This window comes from Grus americana, chromosome 1, assembly GCF_028858705.1.
Source record: "Grus americana isolate bGruAme1 chromosome 1, bGruAme1.mat, whole genome shotgun sequence".
NCBI lineage: Eukaryota > Metazoa > Chordata > Aves > Gruiformes > Gruidae > Grus > Grus americana.
This window is the reverse complement of record NC_072852.1, coordinates 17,029,141-17,046,161: the sequence shown is the minus strand read 5'-3', so window position 1 is coordinate 17,046,161 and position 17,021 is coordinate 17,029,141. Positions and strand designations below refer to the sequence as shown.

The 17,021-nt window shown below is 42.1% G+C and overlaps 1 protein-coding gene across 1 annotated transcript in view; it reads right to left on the bottom strand.

Annotated features, from left to right (window-relative positions):
- Positions 1 to 1,210: 1,210 nt before the first annotated feature.
- The window catches only part of LOC129207391 (sucrase-isomaltase, intestinal-like), a 59,600-nt gene continuing 43,789 nt past the window's right edge, over positions 1,211 to 17,021 (bottom strand). Inside the window, exons 17-23 of the mRNA XM_054828248.1 lie at positions 14,178 to 14,266; positions 11,441 to 11,493; positions 9,595 to 9,725; positions 8,683 to 8,771; positions 8,256 to 8,305; positions 4,153 to 4,311; positions 1,211 to 1,366 (exon numbers count right to left, since the gene is read on the bottom strand). Of these exons, the coding sequence (XP_054684223.1) occupies positions 1,307 to 1,366; positions 4,153 to 4,311; positions 8,256 to 8,305; positions 8,683 to 8,771; positions 9,595 to 9,725; positions 11,441 to 11,493; positions 14,178 to 14,266 (631 nt within the window). The 3' untranslated portion in view covers positions 1,211 to 1,306. The remainder of the gene's footprint in view (positions 1,367 to 4,152; positions 4,312 to 8,255; positions 8,306 to 8,682; positions 8,772 to 9,594; positions 9,726 to 11,440; positions 11,494 to 14,177; positions 14,267 to 17,021) is intronic.

Below are 17,021 nucleotides of genomic sequence, written 5' to 3'. Positions count from 1 at the left end.
ACAATGGGATCGAGTGCACCCTCAGCAAGTTTGCCGACGACACCAAGCTGTGTGGTGTGGTCGACACATTGGAGGGAAGGGATGCCATCCAGAGGGACCTTGACAGGCTGGAGAGGTGGGCCTGTGTGAACCGCATGAAGTTCAACAAGGCCAAGTGCAAGGTCCTGCACGTGGGTCGGCGCAATCCCAAGCATGACTACAGGCTGGGCGAGGAATGCATTGAGAGCAGCCCCGAAGAGAAGGACTTGGGGGTGTTGATTGATGAGAAGCTCAACATGAGCTGGCAGTGTGCGCTTGCAGCCCAGAAAGCCAACCATGTCCTGGGCTGCATCAAAAGAAATGTGACCAGGAGGTCGAGGGAGGTGATCCTGCCCCTCTGCTCTCATGAGACCCCACCTGGAGTACTGCGTCCAGCTCTGGGGCCACAGTACAAGAAAGACATAGAGCTGTTGGATGATCAAGGGGCTGGAGCACCTCTCCTATGAGGACAGGCTGAGAGAGTTGGGATTGTTCAGCCTGGAGAAGAGAAGGCTCTGCAGAGACTTTAGAGCAGCCTTCCAGTACCTGAAGGGGCCTACAGGAAAGCTGGAGAGGGACTGTTTATCATGGGATGTAGTGATAGGACAAGGGGTAATGGGTTTAAGCTGAAGGAGAGTCAATTTAGATTAGATGTTAGGAAGAAATTCTTTACTGTGAGGGTGGTGAGGCACTGGAACAGGTTGCCCAGAGAAGCTGTGGATGCCCCCTCCCTGGAAGTGTTGAAGGCCAGGTTGGATGGGGCTTTGGGCAACGTGGTGTAGTGGAGGGTGTCCCTGCCCATGGCAGGGGGTTGGAACTAGATGATCTTTAAGGTCCCTTCCAACCCAAACCATTCTATGATTCTGTGATTCTCCTGACAAGCACACATTACCTCCCCCAGAGCAGGGCTGTGTGAATTAAGCTGACCATCTGGTTGTTCCTTTTTTTTTTTTTGCCACCATAGGTTTGAAACAGTGTTTGCTGTCCAGAATATGGTCTCATTGAGAACATTTCCAAATATTATCTCCATCTGTGGTGAGAGAGAACTTTCAGGATGATTTCTTTTATGCTATTTTGAACACACATCAGTTTATGGTAATACTCATTAACTACTACTGGAAATTTTATTTGAAGACTACTGAGTTACAAATACTACATACGAAAAGAACACTCATCAGGTACATAAGCAACATTTTAATGGCTAAATGTTTTTTTTTATTTCAAATCAAAGTAAGGTCAATATCTGAGGGCCAAGGTTGCTAAATTATGTTAGTGTTTTCTGACCATTCTAGTAAAACGTAATGTTGAGTTCCTGAGTAAGTGGGGCAGAAATCCATAAAGTGAGTTTCTGTGAAAAAAGAGACACAAAAATAATGAACAACTTTATGTTAACTTAAAAAAGACCAGCTCCAAACAGAGAACAAGAAAGGAAATCTGAGCCTAGACTTTCATAATTCCCTTAACCTCATCTGGTAGGCAAGACTGACTTGGTGTCAGTATGCATCTTTCTAGTCTGTATCCAATTCAACATCCCTTTTAGAAATTCAGGAACAGTTTAAAATTAATTAATAACATGAATTAAATACGAAATTATAAATACAATACCTCTCCTCCTCTCTCTCTCTGCTCAATGATAAATTTGATGTATTTTATGCTACTTGCATAATTTCCATTTTCAGTACTTCACCAGTTTTATCTTTATGTTTCAGAATTAATAATCTCTTAAAATGCATGATATCCATTCACACCTCTTAGCTATTTCTTTACCCACCCACAAATTTGTGTTAACATCACTCTAACAGTCTATGCTTAGATCACTTCTTCAGAGTATGTAATGTTTTCATCTTTCATCAGCAACAGTTCTCTACCACTAGTTGGTAAGTAAGAAGTCCACTTTTACTCAAATAGAGACAAAAAACCTGCAACCTCATCCAAATACTATCCAAAAAACTCCAGGCAGCCAGAAGGGCTGCTCCAGACTGCGTTCCTGCATGGACATTGGGAACCTCCCTGCACTTCCCAGCAGAGGATGCGAGTGGGAGGAAAAAGGAGACTCTTCCCATGCCCAGGTCATTTCCTGGTCACCAGAAGTGCTCCTCCAGCATCCCCGCTGCAGTTACGATACAGCTCCTCTGGCTCTTCGGTACGATACTCAGGGGTGGGGGGTGGGGGGAGATAGAGTCCTAATAATAGGACGATTCTGTGATATTGCAGATGTCAGATCAGAGTAGCACTGCATACATCAGAGAGAAAGAAGTGGCTTATTATTAAGCAAACTGCTTCTATTTATATACAAATAACTATGGCTCAATTATGCACTTAAGCACTCCTTTCAGGCAAATTTGTTTTCTGCAAAGCAAAAGGAATACGGTAGAAGTTACTTTCTGCTACATCCCTTCAAACAGTACAGTTTTTGTGCTTCTTAAACTATTATACAGTATGTAATCTCATTAAGCCTGTGAGAAAGTGGCAAATTTGCCCTTTAGATTTTGGGGTTTTTTTTTAATTATGTGGATTGTAAGTTTTTTCAAGATCTAAACCCAAGCTGCTATTGTGGGTTTTGTTAATAGACAGTCAAACATGAGAGGATTGTAGGTAATGGCATTGCAACATCTGTACAGGGTTGGTGGGAGAGGTTTGACTGAATCTCAGAATTGTAAGAGGAATTTAGCTGGTTTAGGTTACTGTCTGATTTCAATAATGTACATTTTGTGCAGTTTTGGACCTTTCCAACTACAGCAGCTTGGTGGTTTTTTCTCTGTTGTGTGAAGTAGTTCTTAAGTCACTGAGATCATCTTTTGCGTTTAAATCAAATTTTAAATTATACTTTTGTGACAAGCTTTTTAGTCTTTCTTAATCATCTTTTTATGTGATGCTGTTAGTATGCAATTATCTTCTGGCTTTCTGTGATTGGTGCCTTCAAGCACATCTCAATGGAGTGTTTTCTTTACCCTGCCACATTTATGTTGCTTTCAGCTTGCTTAGAGGCAGTTTGGCTGTTAAACAATTTCTTCCCTTGAGGCAATACTGATTACACTTATTTATGACATCGTCTCTGAAAGTGAGTTTTTTACGATTCTCCAAAGCAGAAATTTATTCTCAGCAATTTTCTTCCTTTCCAGATTCCTTCAATAAAATAAATGTTAGAACCAGGTGCCTATAATGGGGATCACACTTTGGTTACAAATAAACTTAAATCATTAAGCAAAGTGGGTAGAGTAACACAAGATGTGACATCCATTGCTTGTTGCCTCAGCTGTCGTTGACTGAATGATGAGTTAGTGACATCTTACAGTGTTAGTACTGAGAGCTCCCTAGATGCAGACCAGTGCTGCGATGTGAGTACCACATCTCACACAAAGTGTGCACGACCCCCTTCAGCTTGGTGGCTGGTGACAGGTATGGGACAAGTGACCACAGCAAGGGATGTTTACTCAGTGTTGGACCACAGAGGCTGTTGCAGCTGTTTGTTAGGGGTGTTCAGTCCATCCCCTCTGGGGTGTCTCCTTGTTGGTGCTAGAGGAGGAGCACTGCACAAAGAAGTCATGCATTTTGGTCTGGGACACTGAAGTCGGACACCTTAAGATGCTGAAACTGTAACTGTTGTCTCACTGTAGTGATAGTTTCCTTAGGAACACAGAGGTACAGCAGACATTCACCCCTCCCTCCTCTGAAGGTAGGGAGACAACCATTAGAGCCAGCTACGCTGTAATCATTTTTGAATACTAAGTAATTATAAGAAAAGATAACCACGTCTTTTCAGCAGCTGATAAATAACATTGACAAGTTTTCTCATTTTATCAGAATGATAATAATACCCATAAAACTGCTAACATCTGTCTTAGTTTGTGGAGCTATATCTTCTTTTTCATTAGTTTAAAAACTTGTGTAAGTGGCAGACACTAAATGAGAGAGAGAATGAGTGTATATGTGATAGCAAAGATTAAAGTTTCCTGAAAAAGCTCTTGCTGTCGCTTTCCCCCCCACCCCCTAAAACTCAAATTGTTGTGTCAAGAATTGGTGTCTGCTTATACTTGCAACTGTAAAGGGGTGTGGATGAGAAACTGTTCCTGTTACTCATTGACTATCCCCCTTTCCATAAGGTTTTTCATGATTGCTCAGCGCAGCTCTTACCCCACTCAGCTCATAAAAGAATGCATCTTGATGGATGGCTCTTCCATTCAGAGCAACAGCATGAGGTCTCAGTTTCAGGCCAAGAATCGTAATTTTGTTGTACTTCAGAGTGTCAGCCCCTCGGTAGCCATTTTTAAGTATTTCTGTCTTCAGGGTTCCCTGGAAAAAGCCACAGAGAAAATTTTAGGACCATGACAACCCTTTGGAGGTGACTTACTGCCTACTGTTACTGTCATGGTCTCATCTTTGTCAATGAATGTATAGAATGTCTTCCAATGTAGACATTAAAGTCTGAGACCATAAAGGAAAAACAAGTCACATTAAGCTGAAGGAGGGTCGATTTAGATTAGATATTAGGAAGAAATTCTTTACTGTGAGGGTGGTGAGGCACTGGAACAGGTTGCCCAGAGAGGCTGTGGATGCCCCCTCCCTGGAAGTGTTCAAGGCCAGGTTGGATGGGGCTTTGGGCGACCAAAGTGGAGGGTGTCCCTGCCCATGGCAGAGGGGCTGGAACTAGATGGTCTTTAAAGGTCCCTTCAACCCAAACCATTCTGTGATTCTACAACTGTATGATTAATTTTCACATAATAAAGGTTTCGTGTATTATTATAAACTAACAAAGTAGGAAACAAAATAGCATTTACAACATTCATTTGGAATCTTCTTGGACAGGTTTTTTCTACTTGTAATCAATGCAAATTTGGTTCTTATACCCATTTACAGGGTACAGTGGCATACGCAAAGCCAAAATCCAGATACGAAGATTCAATTAACGACCTTAAGGCAGATTTAATTAACATCCAGAACTAACTGCTTTAAACCATTAGCATCTTCCTCAAACATCAGCTACTAGATATTTTGCCCCTATTTTATGTCCCACATCTCCACAGCTCCTGCTAGAAATCTCTGCTATATATGTCCCAGCTTTAGGGACACTGAAGGAACACCATATGTCCATGGAGCCTTGTTTGTTGTACTTCTTATTTACTATATATCCTGTATTTAGGGATGTACCAACAGGACATACAAAGTCACTAAACAAATTCACTTGCATCACCAGCGACAGTAATTTCCCATACAAGCAATGAAGGGGAATCATTGCATTTGTTATGTTATCAAAGTTGTTAAGGAAATAAAGATGAATTACACTGCTCGGGAAATGATGAATTGCTATGCAATCATGACTTTTTAAAAATATGCCAAGGAGAAACCCATGATGGAACCTTTTGCATAAATTAGCTTATGTTATTTCAATGGTGCATGGTAGGAGGGGAGCAGAAGCTAGATCACAGTATTTGTAACTTAGGGCTGTGCTTAGACTGCTTATTTCAGGCACCCACACTAAAAATAAGTGCTAATCCTCAGCACACTGATTTAAACTGCCTAAATAAGGAATGTTGGCTATTATGGAACAAATGGGGAGACACCTCTAAAAGCCTTTGGAGAATATGTTAGGCTACTTATATGTGGTGTCTTCTCCCCTTTAGCAGAAGGAGGTTCAGTATAGAAAGACCACCCTACAGTGATTTATTGCTGTCTCAGGTGTGGCTAAGCAGGAGAGCTAGCTCAAGGTGGCCACATAGACCCAGTAAGCTCAGTGTGATGCTGAACTCAGTGATTAAAACTGTATTAATAAATAAGGTTGCACATGAGCTCTGAGGCTCTGAGCCAGGACTCTGCAGGAGGCACCATTGTGCCTCTGAGCTTGGTCTAGAACTGAAGGTCTTGAGAAGACAAGGAGGTGATGGTCCAGGGGAACAAGTGACCCTCTCCTCCCCAGACATACAGTGGTTAAAGCACTTGCCCAGGAAGGTCCTGAGTTCTCATCAGAGGGAGGGAACTTATGGATATCACTCAAAGCCCTATAAATGCAAAGCAAAAAGAAGTTCTGGATCCAAGGGCAGAAGCCAGGACTTCCTCCTACACTCCTTTCTTACTCTCTTGCTCTGGTCCTATGAACATTTTCCACCTGAAAATTGGTCCAGATTTAGGAGGAACTTGCTTACAGGCTATTCAGTTACCTAGTGGCTAGCGCATTCTTTCAGAAGCTCCCATTTCCTTGGGCAGGCCTTCCCATCGCTGTCCCTTTAGTGTCCGGACTGACTTGTTAGGGTCTGAGCACATCTGCCCTGTCTGCCGCCTCTGGGGATGGAGGCAGAGTTTATGGCTCGCCCTGCTCATCCCTGAAGTACAGTGGAGCTTGTAGACCTGGATCACGTATTTTTCTAGACTGGTGGGGTTAATATATGGGGCACTTTGATTTGGGGCACTTCGACTTAGGTCACTGAGCCATTATGCGTGTTGAAATGGAGGTGTCAAGTGAATTAAAATACCGACCGCAGTGAGACAGTATCCAAGAGCAGGCAGCTTGAATCGTTCTCTGATACTTAAGTGCCTGCACTAGTCTTGAGTTCTTCTTTGTACTTCTGGGTTGTTTAAATGAAAATATAAATGAGAGGGTCTAATCCTGTAGCTGTTACCTGCACAACACTCTGTGCTGGGTTGTAAGTAAATGCTATGATGTCAGAACTTATCAGTAAATCTCTTAAGGAAGAAAACGTGTGTTCTCCTAAAACTAGGTGTGATTAAATTATTCATCCACAATTTTTTAAGAATATAGAAACGTGCAACAAATACCAAGACTTTCATACATTTCTCATGCCTCTACAATTTGCTATTTGAGATGGATTTTTTTCTTTATAAACACATAATAAAAAATTGACATTAGAGATTATTGGAATGCAGATAGGGACTTCAGTCATGGATTTACAGGCAGAAGTCAAATATGAGCAATGAGAAATGGAAGTGCCAGTGAATCAACGATCTAATTTGCACAGATCAGAATTTAATATAAAACTGGATATTGTTTTTCTGTAGCCTTCCTGCAATAAATTACTGTACACAGACTACAGAAAGCCAAAGTGATTTTTCTTCCTTTTTGCTGTTGAAATATCCTTTTTTTGAAGAAGAAGAAGAAAATTTTCTTTCTTGGTAAACCAAGAAGAAAATAAATTAAAAATTAAATTTAAAGTCTAGACATGTGGTATTAGTTTCAGGAAAATATCTCAAGAATATACAAGACTGCATAATAAAACGCATCGGCTTAGTCTGGCTTGCTCTTGCTCCTTGAAGACATACATTCTTAGAGCAATATCACAATAGGGGTTAACACAATTTTATTCTTTTGAATATTTTCTGTAGAGTACTTTGGGGCTTTTAGGAATACACAGCATGAAAACCACACCACAGTCTACATACATTACCCTATTTCTTGCCAGATGCTGGAATTTTAGATCAAATATGATCTGTTGAGATTGCTGAAGTAGGCTAAGTTTTTTTACAGTAACCCCCACAACTTACTATCATATATTTAATGAGCTTCTAGTAGATTTATATTTTAGTATTTTTCTGAATTGAAGCCTAGACTGTTGAGTTTTTCTACTGAGCTTTCTCAGCACGTGTCTGTGCAGAAGTGAGTGCTGTATGAAAGGCATTAGTGCACTGACCCTGGGCTAATCTATTTCTGTGCTGCATGGAGCATCTGATCAGCACGGTGGGTTGCCGGTAGCGTGCTGAATTGCTCTGCGGGAGACCGACCATGGGAGCAATCTCCGTGCTGTCAGACAAGGAAAAGCAAGCGAAAGAAGTGAGGCTATGTAATTCTCTGGGCCGCAAAATGCAAGCTTCAAGTGATCAAAGTCAAAAAGTTGCTGGGATATCCTGAAGAGAGGGATGTGGCCTTTTCCCACCCATCAGACTGAAAGTGTTCACAGGAGGAAGACAAGAAAAAGGTTCCATCCCCAGAAGCAGTGACTCAGGAAAAAAAAAAAAAAATCCGAGTTGAAAAAGTGGATTTTCAGATTCGCATCACAGCAGGGACATTAATGATGTGTCACTATGATACTCAATGAAGCAAACACAAACCTGCAGCATCATAGTTGGATTATTTTGTAGCTGTCTGTAAATGAAAGCATTAGGTAGATTACCAGGTTTAAAGGCTGAGCTATAAGAAAAAAGCTTTCCAGAGAAGAGTTAGACATCAGCACCTTACAATGGCTACACTAAAATACAGCTACCTTGCGTGTTTGTATGTTGCTACTTACTTTGCTGTATGTATATTTAGCCAAGAAGTAGTTCTCCTTTTCAATAGTATCTGTAAAAACACAGAACAAGAAGGATTGGTATCAAAACAGGGAGCAAAATCCATAATCAGTTCACATTAATTGTAGCGAGTGGCTAACATCAGACTAAGATGATTTGTGGGCTATTTAATCTCTTCCTCTGGTCTCCTTAGGGTGATCTCAGGGGAACACGACATGAGTGACTGCCTTCTCTAGCAGACCGGCTGTTCCCAGTGTCACACTTTTCTCATATCAAAACATTGACTTCAAAAGCAATCTGCTTCTCACCTCCGGAACGTTCGACTTAGGGCCGGTTCTCCAGCTATTTCTAGCAGGAGTCAGTGCCGAAAAGGCGGCCTGAGGAGAGCCTGTATACAGGCACTGCTTCACAGCGGGGCACCAGGCTTACCGATTGAATCACCATCATCCCAGAAAAGAGAACCAGAAGCTTCTCCTTGTTCATCCAGTGCGATAATGAGCCCAAATGGATTCAGACGGCTGTTGACAAACATGTTGAGAAGTGTCAGTACAACCTGGTGGGCGCTGTCCCAAGTTATTTAGCAAAAACTTCTGAACACAATTAACTCCAATTTTAAGGTTACAAAAAAGGCCATGGCAGAAAAATGACAACCATGCTCACCAGAATGGCTCCTGAAATGATAGGAAGTTTACCTTGCCTTCTCCCACTGAAGTGTAAAATTCCCATTTTTTGAGTGCTCGTGTGGACAAGTTTCCCCTTCTTTAGTGGCCTTAATGTTTGATAACTGGGCAGTCTGGGAGGCAACTGCCCACCTGTGCTGCCTTACTATGGTGTGGTTTGGGCGCCGCACTGTGCTGTTCCCTTCCTTCACTGCTCACATTGGCTTCTGAGCGTGGTTCAGCTGTGAGCCCAGTATTTTACCCATTGGCACAGGGAAATCATTTTCCTCAAAAGAGATTTGAGCTTTTCCACCTTGCCCGTGGCATTGGATAAATACACCCAAGGAGAAAGAAGAGTTTTGCATTTTCCCTTTGCACGTGTCTACTTTGAATCGCTGGCAGCAGGTCAGTGTGGCAGTAAGAGGTGCAAAACCTTTTCTGAGCATAATCACAGAGCCAGGAGTAGGTTCAAACTGTTCAAACTATGACATGGATCATCTCTGGGGTGACTTCTAATGCAATGGAGTGAACAGTGGGATAAAAATACTGTGCTTATCACCCAGGATGGCAGCTGGGAGCTGCAGATAGCCTCTCTCCTGCATTCTGTTTTGATTGCTCTTTTGGCTCTCTGTGGGTATGACCCGCACCGTGGTTGTTTGGTGACGGACACAGATGATGTTACCTCTTAGTAGTGGTCGTGGCTGGTGCCTGTTCTGGCAGGATGTAGCCTCCACGGATGAACAGAGGGATCTTGCTCAACGGGGCAGCCACGGTAACATAGTTCTTGTTCCAGGCACTTGGCAGTTTATTTCCCTACCGCAAAAATTAATGCAGTTAAAAAAACTCAAATCTGGACACTATAGATTGTGGCCGTATACCACTGAAAAAGAGACCAAGGGGTACATTTTCATCTCAATTACATCAGTGAAAATGCAAACAGAAAAGCAGATTTCAGGGATATTATTCCAGTTCCTTTTTTTAACATAGAAGAGGATCTAGCCCTTGCAGTTATGCATATGCATGAGATAGAAGCATCATGAATGAAAGACAGCAAACCGTCTTTAAAAATGGTATCATTATTCCATATGCTGTGGAAAAAACCCCGTCATCAAGACACTGAGCAAAAAGCAAAAGAAACTTTTGCTTCCTCTTTTTTATGCACATGGAGCCTGTCAGATTTCAGTTTAAGGTAAGTGATTCATAATCATTTGGGAATGTAAACTGTAGATTTTCTTCGCTTTTAAAGACAAGTCTTCCCCTATCAAAAAGTAATTACAGCATTCAATGAGGGAAATTCATATATGTGTAGACAATTAGCATAAGTTCTCTGCATCATTCCTTTCTGGTTTAATGCCTCAAAACCAGGTGTAGGCAAGGCTTACGTACAGAGTAGATAACAGGAAGGCTTTGCTTTTCCCCTCTGTAAATGGAATTCTAACTTATAGTAAGTACCCAATTTTGCTTTGGATAAGCACCGTATGTATGGCAAATACACGCCGAATGCTGGGAGCTGAGCTTTGCTAACACCGGGGGCATGCCCCGTGGGCAGGGCAAGGGACGCCGGGGCTGCTGTCCCACGCCCAGCCCAGCAAGGGGGGCTCAGAGGGAACCACAACAAGGAGAGCTGAACAAAATGCTGCTGTGCCATGGCCTTATGAAAAGAGAAAAGGGCAAAGGTTGGGTGAACATCCATCTGAGGACACCACCCAAATGCTGAAAATGACCCAACTTCTTTAAAAATAAGTCTGAATTTCCTCTGAGAGCATTTCTGTCCTGTCTGTTCCTCTGCTGGTATTGCTCAGGGTAGTTAACAACAACCTCATGCTCCTGGGCTTGTATTTCCAAAAGCTCTTAGCGTCAGCCCAACTACTGCTGAAGCCAACGCTGGTCTTGTCCTGCAGATTGCAGCAGAGCGTAGTTAGGTCGAAACTGAGCGCTTTTTGGAAATGCAGTACTGGGGCTGATGGTGTTTGAAAGGTCAAAACTTGTAGTCCCTGAAAGCAGAAGAGGCTGGCATTTTCCACAGAGCAGATTGTTCGGCATCTCTTGGAAGCATCTTTCAGAGGGGAGCCTCACCCTGCTCTCTAAATACGCTTTCTGTCAAAAGTGATGCATGTGCAAAACTGCACGCACAAAATGGTTTGCAGCATGTTCTCAGGAGTACGGCTTGGGTTTCTGTCTCTGTTCTATGCAGGGAAGTGTATCAGTACAAGAATTAAAACATGCAATAAGGGGGGGAAAGAAAGAAAGAAATCTTGACAGTTTCATGTATTTCTAGGCTGCTCTTGAAAATTCAGTTCTCTGTGACTTAGAGCTTTACAAACCAAAAATAGAAAATAAAGTGCTACTGAAAGCTGTGTAATTTACTCTCCCAGCTAGCCTGGTGTAGACTTTTTCTGCTCTAGTTTACTTAAACACAGATGCTGAGGTAAAAATAATGCTGAACATTGCTAAAAGTTATTTTGCTGGAACCGTACCATTTTAAATTATGTAAAAAATGTAAGAAACTGAATGTTGAAAATACATACGGTATAGTAGTCAAACCACTGTGCTTCAGGGAAGTATACATCCACAGATCTTGCTCCCTGTAATTGTTATAAAGTGATTAAAGTATTTTATTTTTACATTTCTTATATTATATTAGCTTTATTATATTTGCGCACAGAGAGATGTATGCTGAATATTCTAATAATATCAAATCTTGGATATTATGGCTGAGTTATTATCATAGCAGTGGACTCGTGCTGGCTAATCTATAACGCTAAACAGACAAGCCTATCCTATTTGGGAGTTTTACTGCCATTCCATGGGATGAGTCAATGTTATGTGATTATTTCGGTCTAGTACATAGCTCTGTGTCTTGCAAATGTAACTGGCCAAGGTGCACTCCTCTAACATCTAAGCAATCCCAGTGAGGGCTACGGCAGCCTTTGCAAGACAGGACTTCCCATCTGACGACGGAGTGGGGAGACACCACTGCTCAGTGCCTCGTGCACCGTTCCTGTTGCAGAAACAGGCAGAGTAAGATCTGACAAGGAGGATGCACAGATATTTGTCTTCTTGGCAGCAATTTAAAGTTGCAGATAAATAATAAGAAATAATTTGCTGCTAATTGCACAATTGCTGTACTTCATTTTGCAGCATGAGTTGTATTATATTGCTGCAGGGATGAACTCACACTAAAGGCACTTCGAATTAATAACTCCAGGAAAAGTTGGAATTAAAACATATTTCCTTTTTTGTTGTGAATTGCTTATTCTCACAAACAGATTAATTTTGATTCTCAACATAGGTGTCTGCCCCTTTGCAGAGTTGTGGTTTACCCCCAAGGTTTAACCCAGGGAACAGGTGGAGCATAAAAAGTAGAGGTGGAGGAGAACAGTTAAGGCAAAGTTACTATTTGGCATTTAAGGGATTATATATATACACATATATATATTTAAACCGATGGAAGGAGTAAGAAATAACTGATTTATTGAAGTATGCAAATCTCTCATTAGAATACAAGAACTGCTAAACTGGAAACATGTCATGTCCTGCGGCCTGTGTCCCGCCGCGGGCAGTGCTAGGTGTTTCAGGCAATGTCCTAGTGCTGCAGTAAGGAAGGTTGGGGTAGTTTGCTCCGTCTGTTTAGATCTTACTAGCTGTTTAACAGTTAGAGGTAGGCTTAATCTATAAAGCGCCTTGATAACTTGAAGGAAAAACGCTATAAAGTCAAGATACCCCCCTCTCCATATTTTTCCTGCATTATTATGACAGCCTTGGATATTCTGGTCTCCAGAGAAGTGTGTAACCACCATCTGAATTGTGATGAACCTTGCCTTCATGACTCCCTAAATAACAAGCCAGCGTGTAAAGCAGTCCCCTGTTTTAATTTTGATGGATTTGCTCACACTCTAGCACTCAAGGAGTGAAGGGAAAGCTGTCCCTGACCCAAAGGGAAAGCTGTCCCTGATCCATCTTCTCTAGACAAGCAGGTGCCATGCTGCAGTTTGACGCAGTCGCTGCTGGCATGCAATGCCACGATGAGGGGCTTGCAGCTCACCTCTGCCCTGTACCCTGCTAGCTGGCATGAGCCCTGGCTGCCACCTCCCTCCCACCGCAGGACCCAGCAATGTGTCGCTTCCAAAGCTCTGCTTCCCTCATCAGGCCACAGGCACCCGGCCTTTCTTTTGTGCTGCAGTCCCCCAAAAAACATTAGGAACCCCTAATCTAGACCATCCATCATTTTATGTATCCTTATAAGATTCCCTTTCATTCACTTCTTTGCAGGAAGCCACCTGGCTTGTCACCCTCTCTTCATGAGATGGTTTCTGTCACATCTTTCATCATCGTGCTGGTCTGAGACCCCGTGAAATCTCCTTGTTAGTCGTCAGCTGTTAGAAACCTGGGGGAGTCAGAAGATGAAGGACTGACGAATGAAGTGCCTCAGTCAGAATGGTTTTAGATGCAGGAATAAGAATTTCATTTTGAATTCACAGAGGCACAAGGGCTGGTTAAAAAAAGGTGACTAACAGCGGCCTATTTATATGTTTGATCATCAGCAACATCTAGAAAACATATCAGATATTCTGCCAGCATGCTGATCGCAAACAGCTCTAGTATACATCACATGCAAATATTTAGACTGCTCAGATATACCTTTGTGGTGCTGTCAGCGGTTGGTGGTGTTGCAAGGAGAGAAACCCACCCTTGCTCCAGCCCAGCAGTGAGAGCCTTGACCCTAGTGCCGTGCCCAGCACAGCCCTAGGAAAATGCTGCTTTTTAAAACCTGTCATATTAGCAGCTAACATTGTCATTACCATTTCCGTAATGACTGTATTTGCCTGTGATGCTGGGAAACTCCTAGCACAGCCCTTGAGATGCTGCAGCTCCAAAACGCTGTGGGCGAGTGGTAATATGGAAACCAGTTTGCTTTCATACCTGCATGTTTCTTCCTAGCTCAACAGTTACAGCTCTGTGTGTGTCCTTGGAGGGAGCCATCAGCACAGTAACAGGAGCATGCGAGGGGCAGCATCCAGCCTGTTTACATCCATTTGGCACTTGGAGTAGCAGGGAAATGCCGTGCCCTCACTTTCATCCTCCCACTTCAAGCACTGGGCAGCTCCGTGCTGTCTGTGCTGCTCAGAACTGCGTTCTGCAAGCTTTGACAGTGGAGGGAAGAAATGGGTGGATACGAGGAAACATGTCCTGAATGTCATCTGATGCCCTAAGCACAGTTAATTTCTTTTATTCCAGTATGATGTCATTTTTTAATTACAGTACTTGCCTCTTGAAGAACAGGAGCAATCATAAAAGCAGGTCCCCAAAGGAAGGCAGTATCTATTCCATGAGTCTGCTGATCAGAGGTAAATCTAGTGTTGAAAATGAGATATGCAATGATAATTCATATTTATACAGAACTTGCAGAATATTTTGATGTTACTCAGTGCGACAAGAAATCTGCTGTCTCAATACATCCTTCAACACCACCAAATATTTTTCCAGGTTTAGGGAATGCCAAAAGCTGGATAGAGATTCAGAAATTACAGTAGCACCTACCATACTGGAGCAGACCAGAACCCTCACAAAACGCTGGAGCTGATTTCTTTTCAGAATAGCGGCGGTGGGAAAACAACTAACTTAATTTCTGTCCAATGGGTTGAGACTTCATCGAGGGAGCCAAAGAGCAGGATAGGGGCCAAGACCAAGAGGGGAAACACACAGCCATAACACTGTGCTCTAGGACCTAAAACATTTGTGAAAAACCTTGGATTTGGCTCCCTGCACTTTTCACAGTTTTGCATTAGAAGTCTTTTCCAGGACAAACACAAAGTAACCTTCATACATATTGCACTTTTTAGCTGCCTTTCCTGAATGGATAAAAACTAACGGAATTCAGTCCATTTTTATTCAATGCATTAAAATCGTTTTGGATTCTGATCATGTTCCCCAGAGTGCTTACAGTCCCGTTCACCTAGCATCATCTGCCAGCTTGGGAAGAGATCACTATTCCACCATGCATCAGCTAATAAAAATACCGAATACCACCTGGCAAAGGGGAGAGATCCTCCCTATCTCAGCAACCTCCACTCATCCGGCATAAAATCCTTGAGAATTTAAATAGGCTTTCAATCATTTGTAAACCTGTTTCTGAGGAAATTCATAACAGATCCTCATTTCCTAGTTAGCTTATAAGAATATCATGTGAAGCGTGTCCCAAGCCCTCCTAAAATCATGGTACCTTGTACCTCCTGATTTCTCCTGCTCCTCTGCCTCCTTTCCCATCCAACAGCCCTGCTGCCTTGTCGAAGACGACAACTGGGCTGGTTTACCATTTTTGACAAATTCGTACTGGCTGTTGCATATTAACGTATTATTCTCTAAGGATGTACAAAATATTTGTTTAAAAAAGTATTTATTGTGTCTGTTCAACTGACTTTGCAGCTGCCCCTGTCTAAAGACAGGTTGCTGTTGTACACTGGCTGGAGCAGCGGCTCAGTGTCGGCGTCCTGCCCACTGGGTACAGCACAAGGATACACTGTGCACCCCGTCCAGACTTACAGAAATTACCCCAAATGACCAAAATCACCTTAGCAATAAAAACATGTCTATTCAGTGTTCAGATTTCTAAAATACTGCAAGTTCAGGGAGTACGTGGAGCTTAGGAAAAAATGTTCTCGAAGGCATGCCTCAGGCTCTGCCTGAAAGAAATCCCAATTTATTCAGTTTCTTTTTCTGTCAAAACCAGTAGCTCTTTTGGACATTGATCCTTATTGCATTTTGACATAATGCATTGTAAATATTTAAAGTCAGGTGTAGTTTTTGACATATTACCTTGTCTTAAAGTTTTTGAAATATAAACCATTATTTTTTCTTGTCATCTCTGTGTTTTTAATTTTGCTGTAATAAAATTATAATATTAATTCAATATTCCTTGTTGTGGAAGATTTCAGGAGAGAAAGCTGGTCAAGAAGTTATGACAAAAGAGAAGTCAATCTTATTTGCACGTGGAAACAAGTGTCTCGCCATCTAACTTGGCACTAATTTCACTTGCAATTATAGTGACCACGAGCACAAATTCGGCAAACAAATTAACTTTCCCATTTTGAAAATATAAGCCATTAAGCCATATCTGTGATCTATGAAAGGTGTTTAATTCCATTTACATGCTTCCTATGGTTAGATGCTGGCCTCTCTTCTGTCTTATTTTTCCCTTGTATAGCTATTAAGCAGAGCTTTCCTTTCCAGTAATGGATTACCACCTCCAGGTCTTTTTGGACAGCTGTGCTACTGGTGCCTCTGTTTCAAGTGAGTACAAGCCTCAGAGGCACCTAAAACACTTCTAGGAATCTACCGGGATGTTGTTCTTGTTTGTTATCTGAAACGAGCACCTAAATATTTGAAATGAAATGAAAAATCTGAAATGACCACATGAAAAAGCTATTGCTTGGAGACTCCCTGCCCAGGCTGAGTTGTTTTCACGGTGAGGCTTGTGCACTCATAACAGCTCCACCTGAAAAACTAGTGCCATTTTATTAGCTCTTCTTTGTATTTGTTACAAGCAAGGGAAAGATTTGATGTAAAATTCCATCATGAAAAATTCTGTTTCAGTTCTCTCTTTCTCTAAAACCCATTTTTCTCCTCCTGTTAGCATCTGGGTCACTTTCTGTACTTGAGCAGACCCACTAAACCAAGGAATATTAATTACAAATAGTAAAAAATACTCATTCGGTGACAATAGTAACCAGAATTAACTAATAATAGTAAGAAATACTTTTAAGCCATTTTAGGATCTACCTAAGGCAACGTTAGCAAGTGATGTGCCCACTAGGGTGGGACCTGGGTAGTGAAACAGGTTGTGCCGATCTCCTGATGCCTGCGATCCCTACATGCATTTTAGAGGTTTTATTTCCTAGTAATCCCAGTCTGGTCCCACTGACTAAATTCCCATTAATGGCTGGAGCGCACCTTTCAGCTCGGTTTCACCTGACGGAAGTCTCCACCGGTGCATCTGAGATTGCTCTACAATTCAAATCAAATCAAACCGGGAAATTTGCTAATGAAGATGCTGCCCAACGAGAGTACAAGTACAGTATGCTGGGAACGATCAGAAAAGCAGCTTTAACA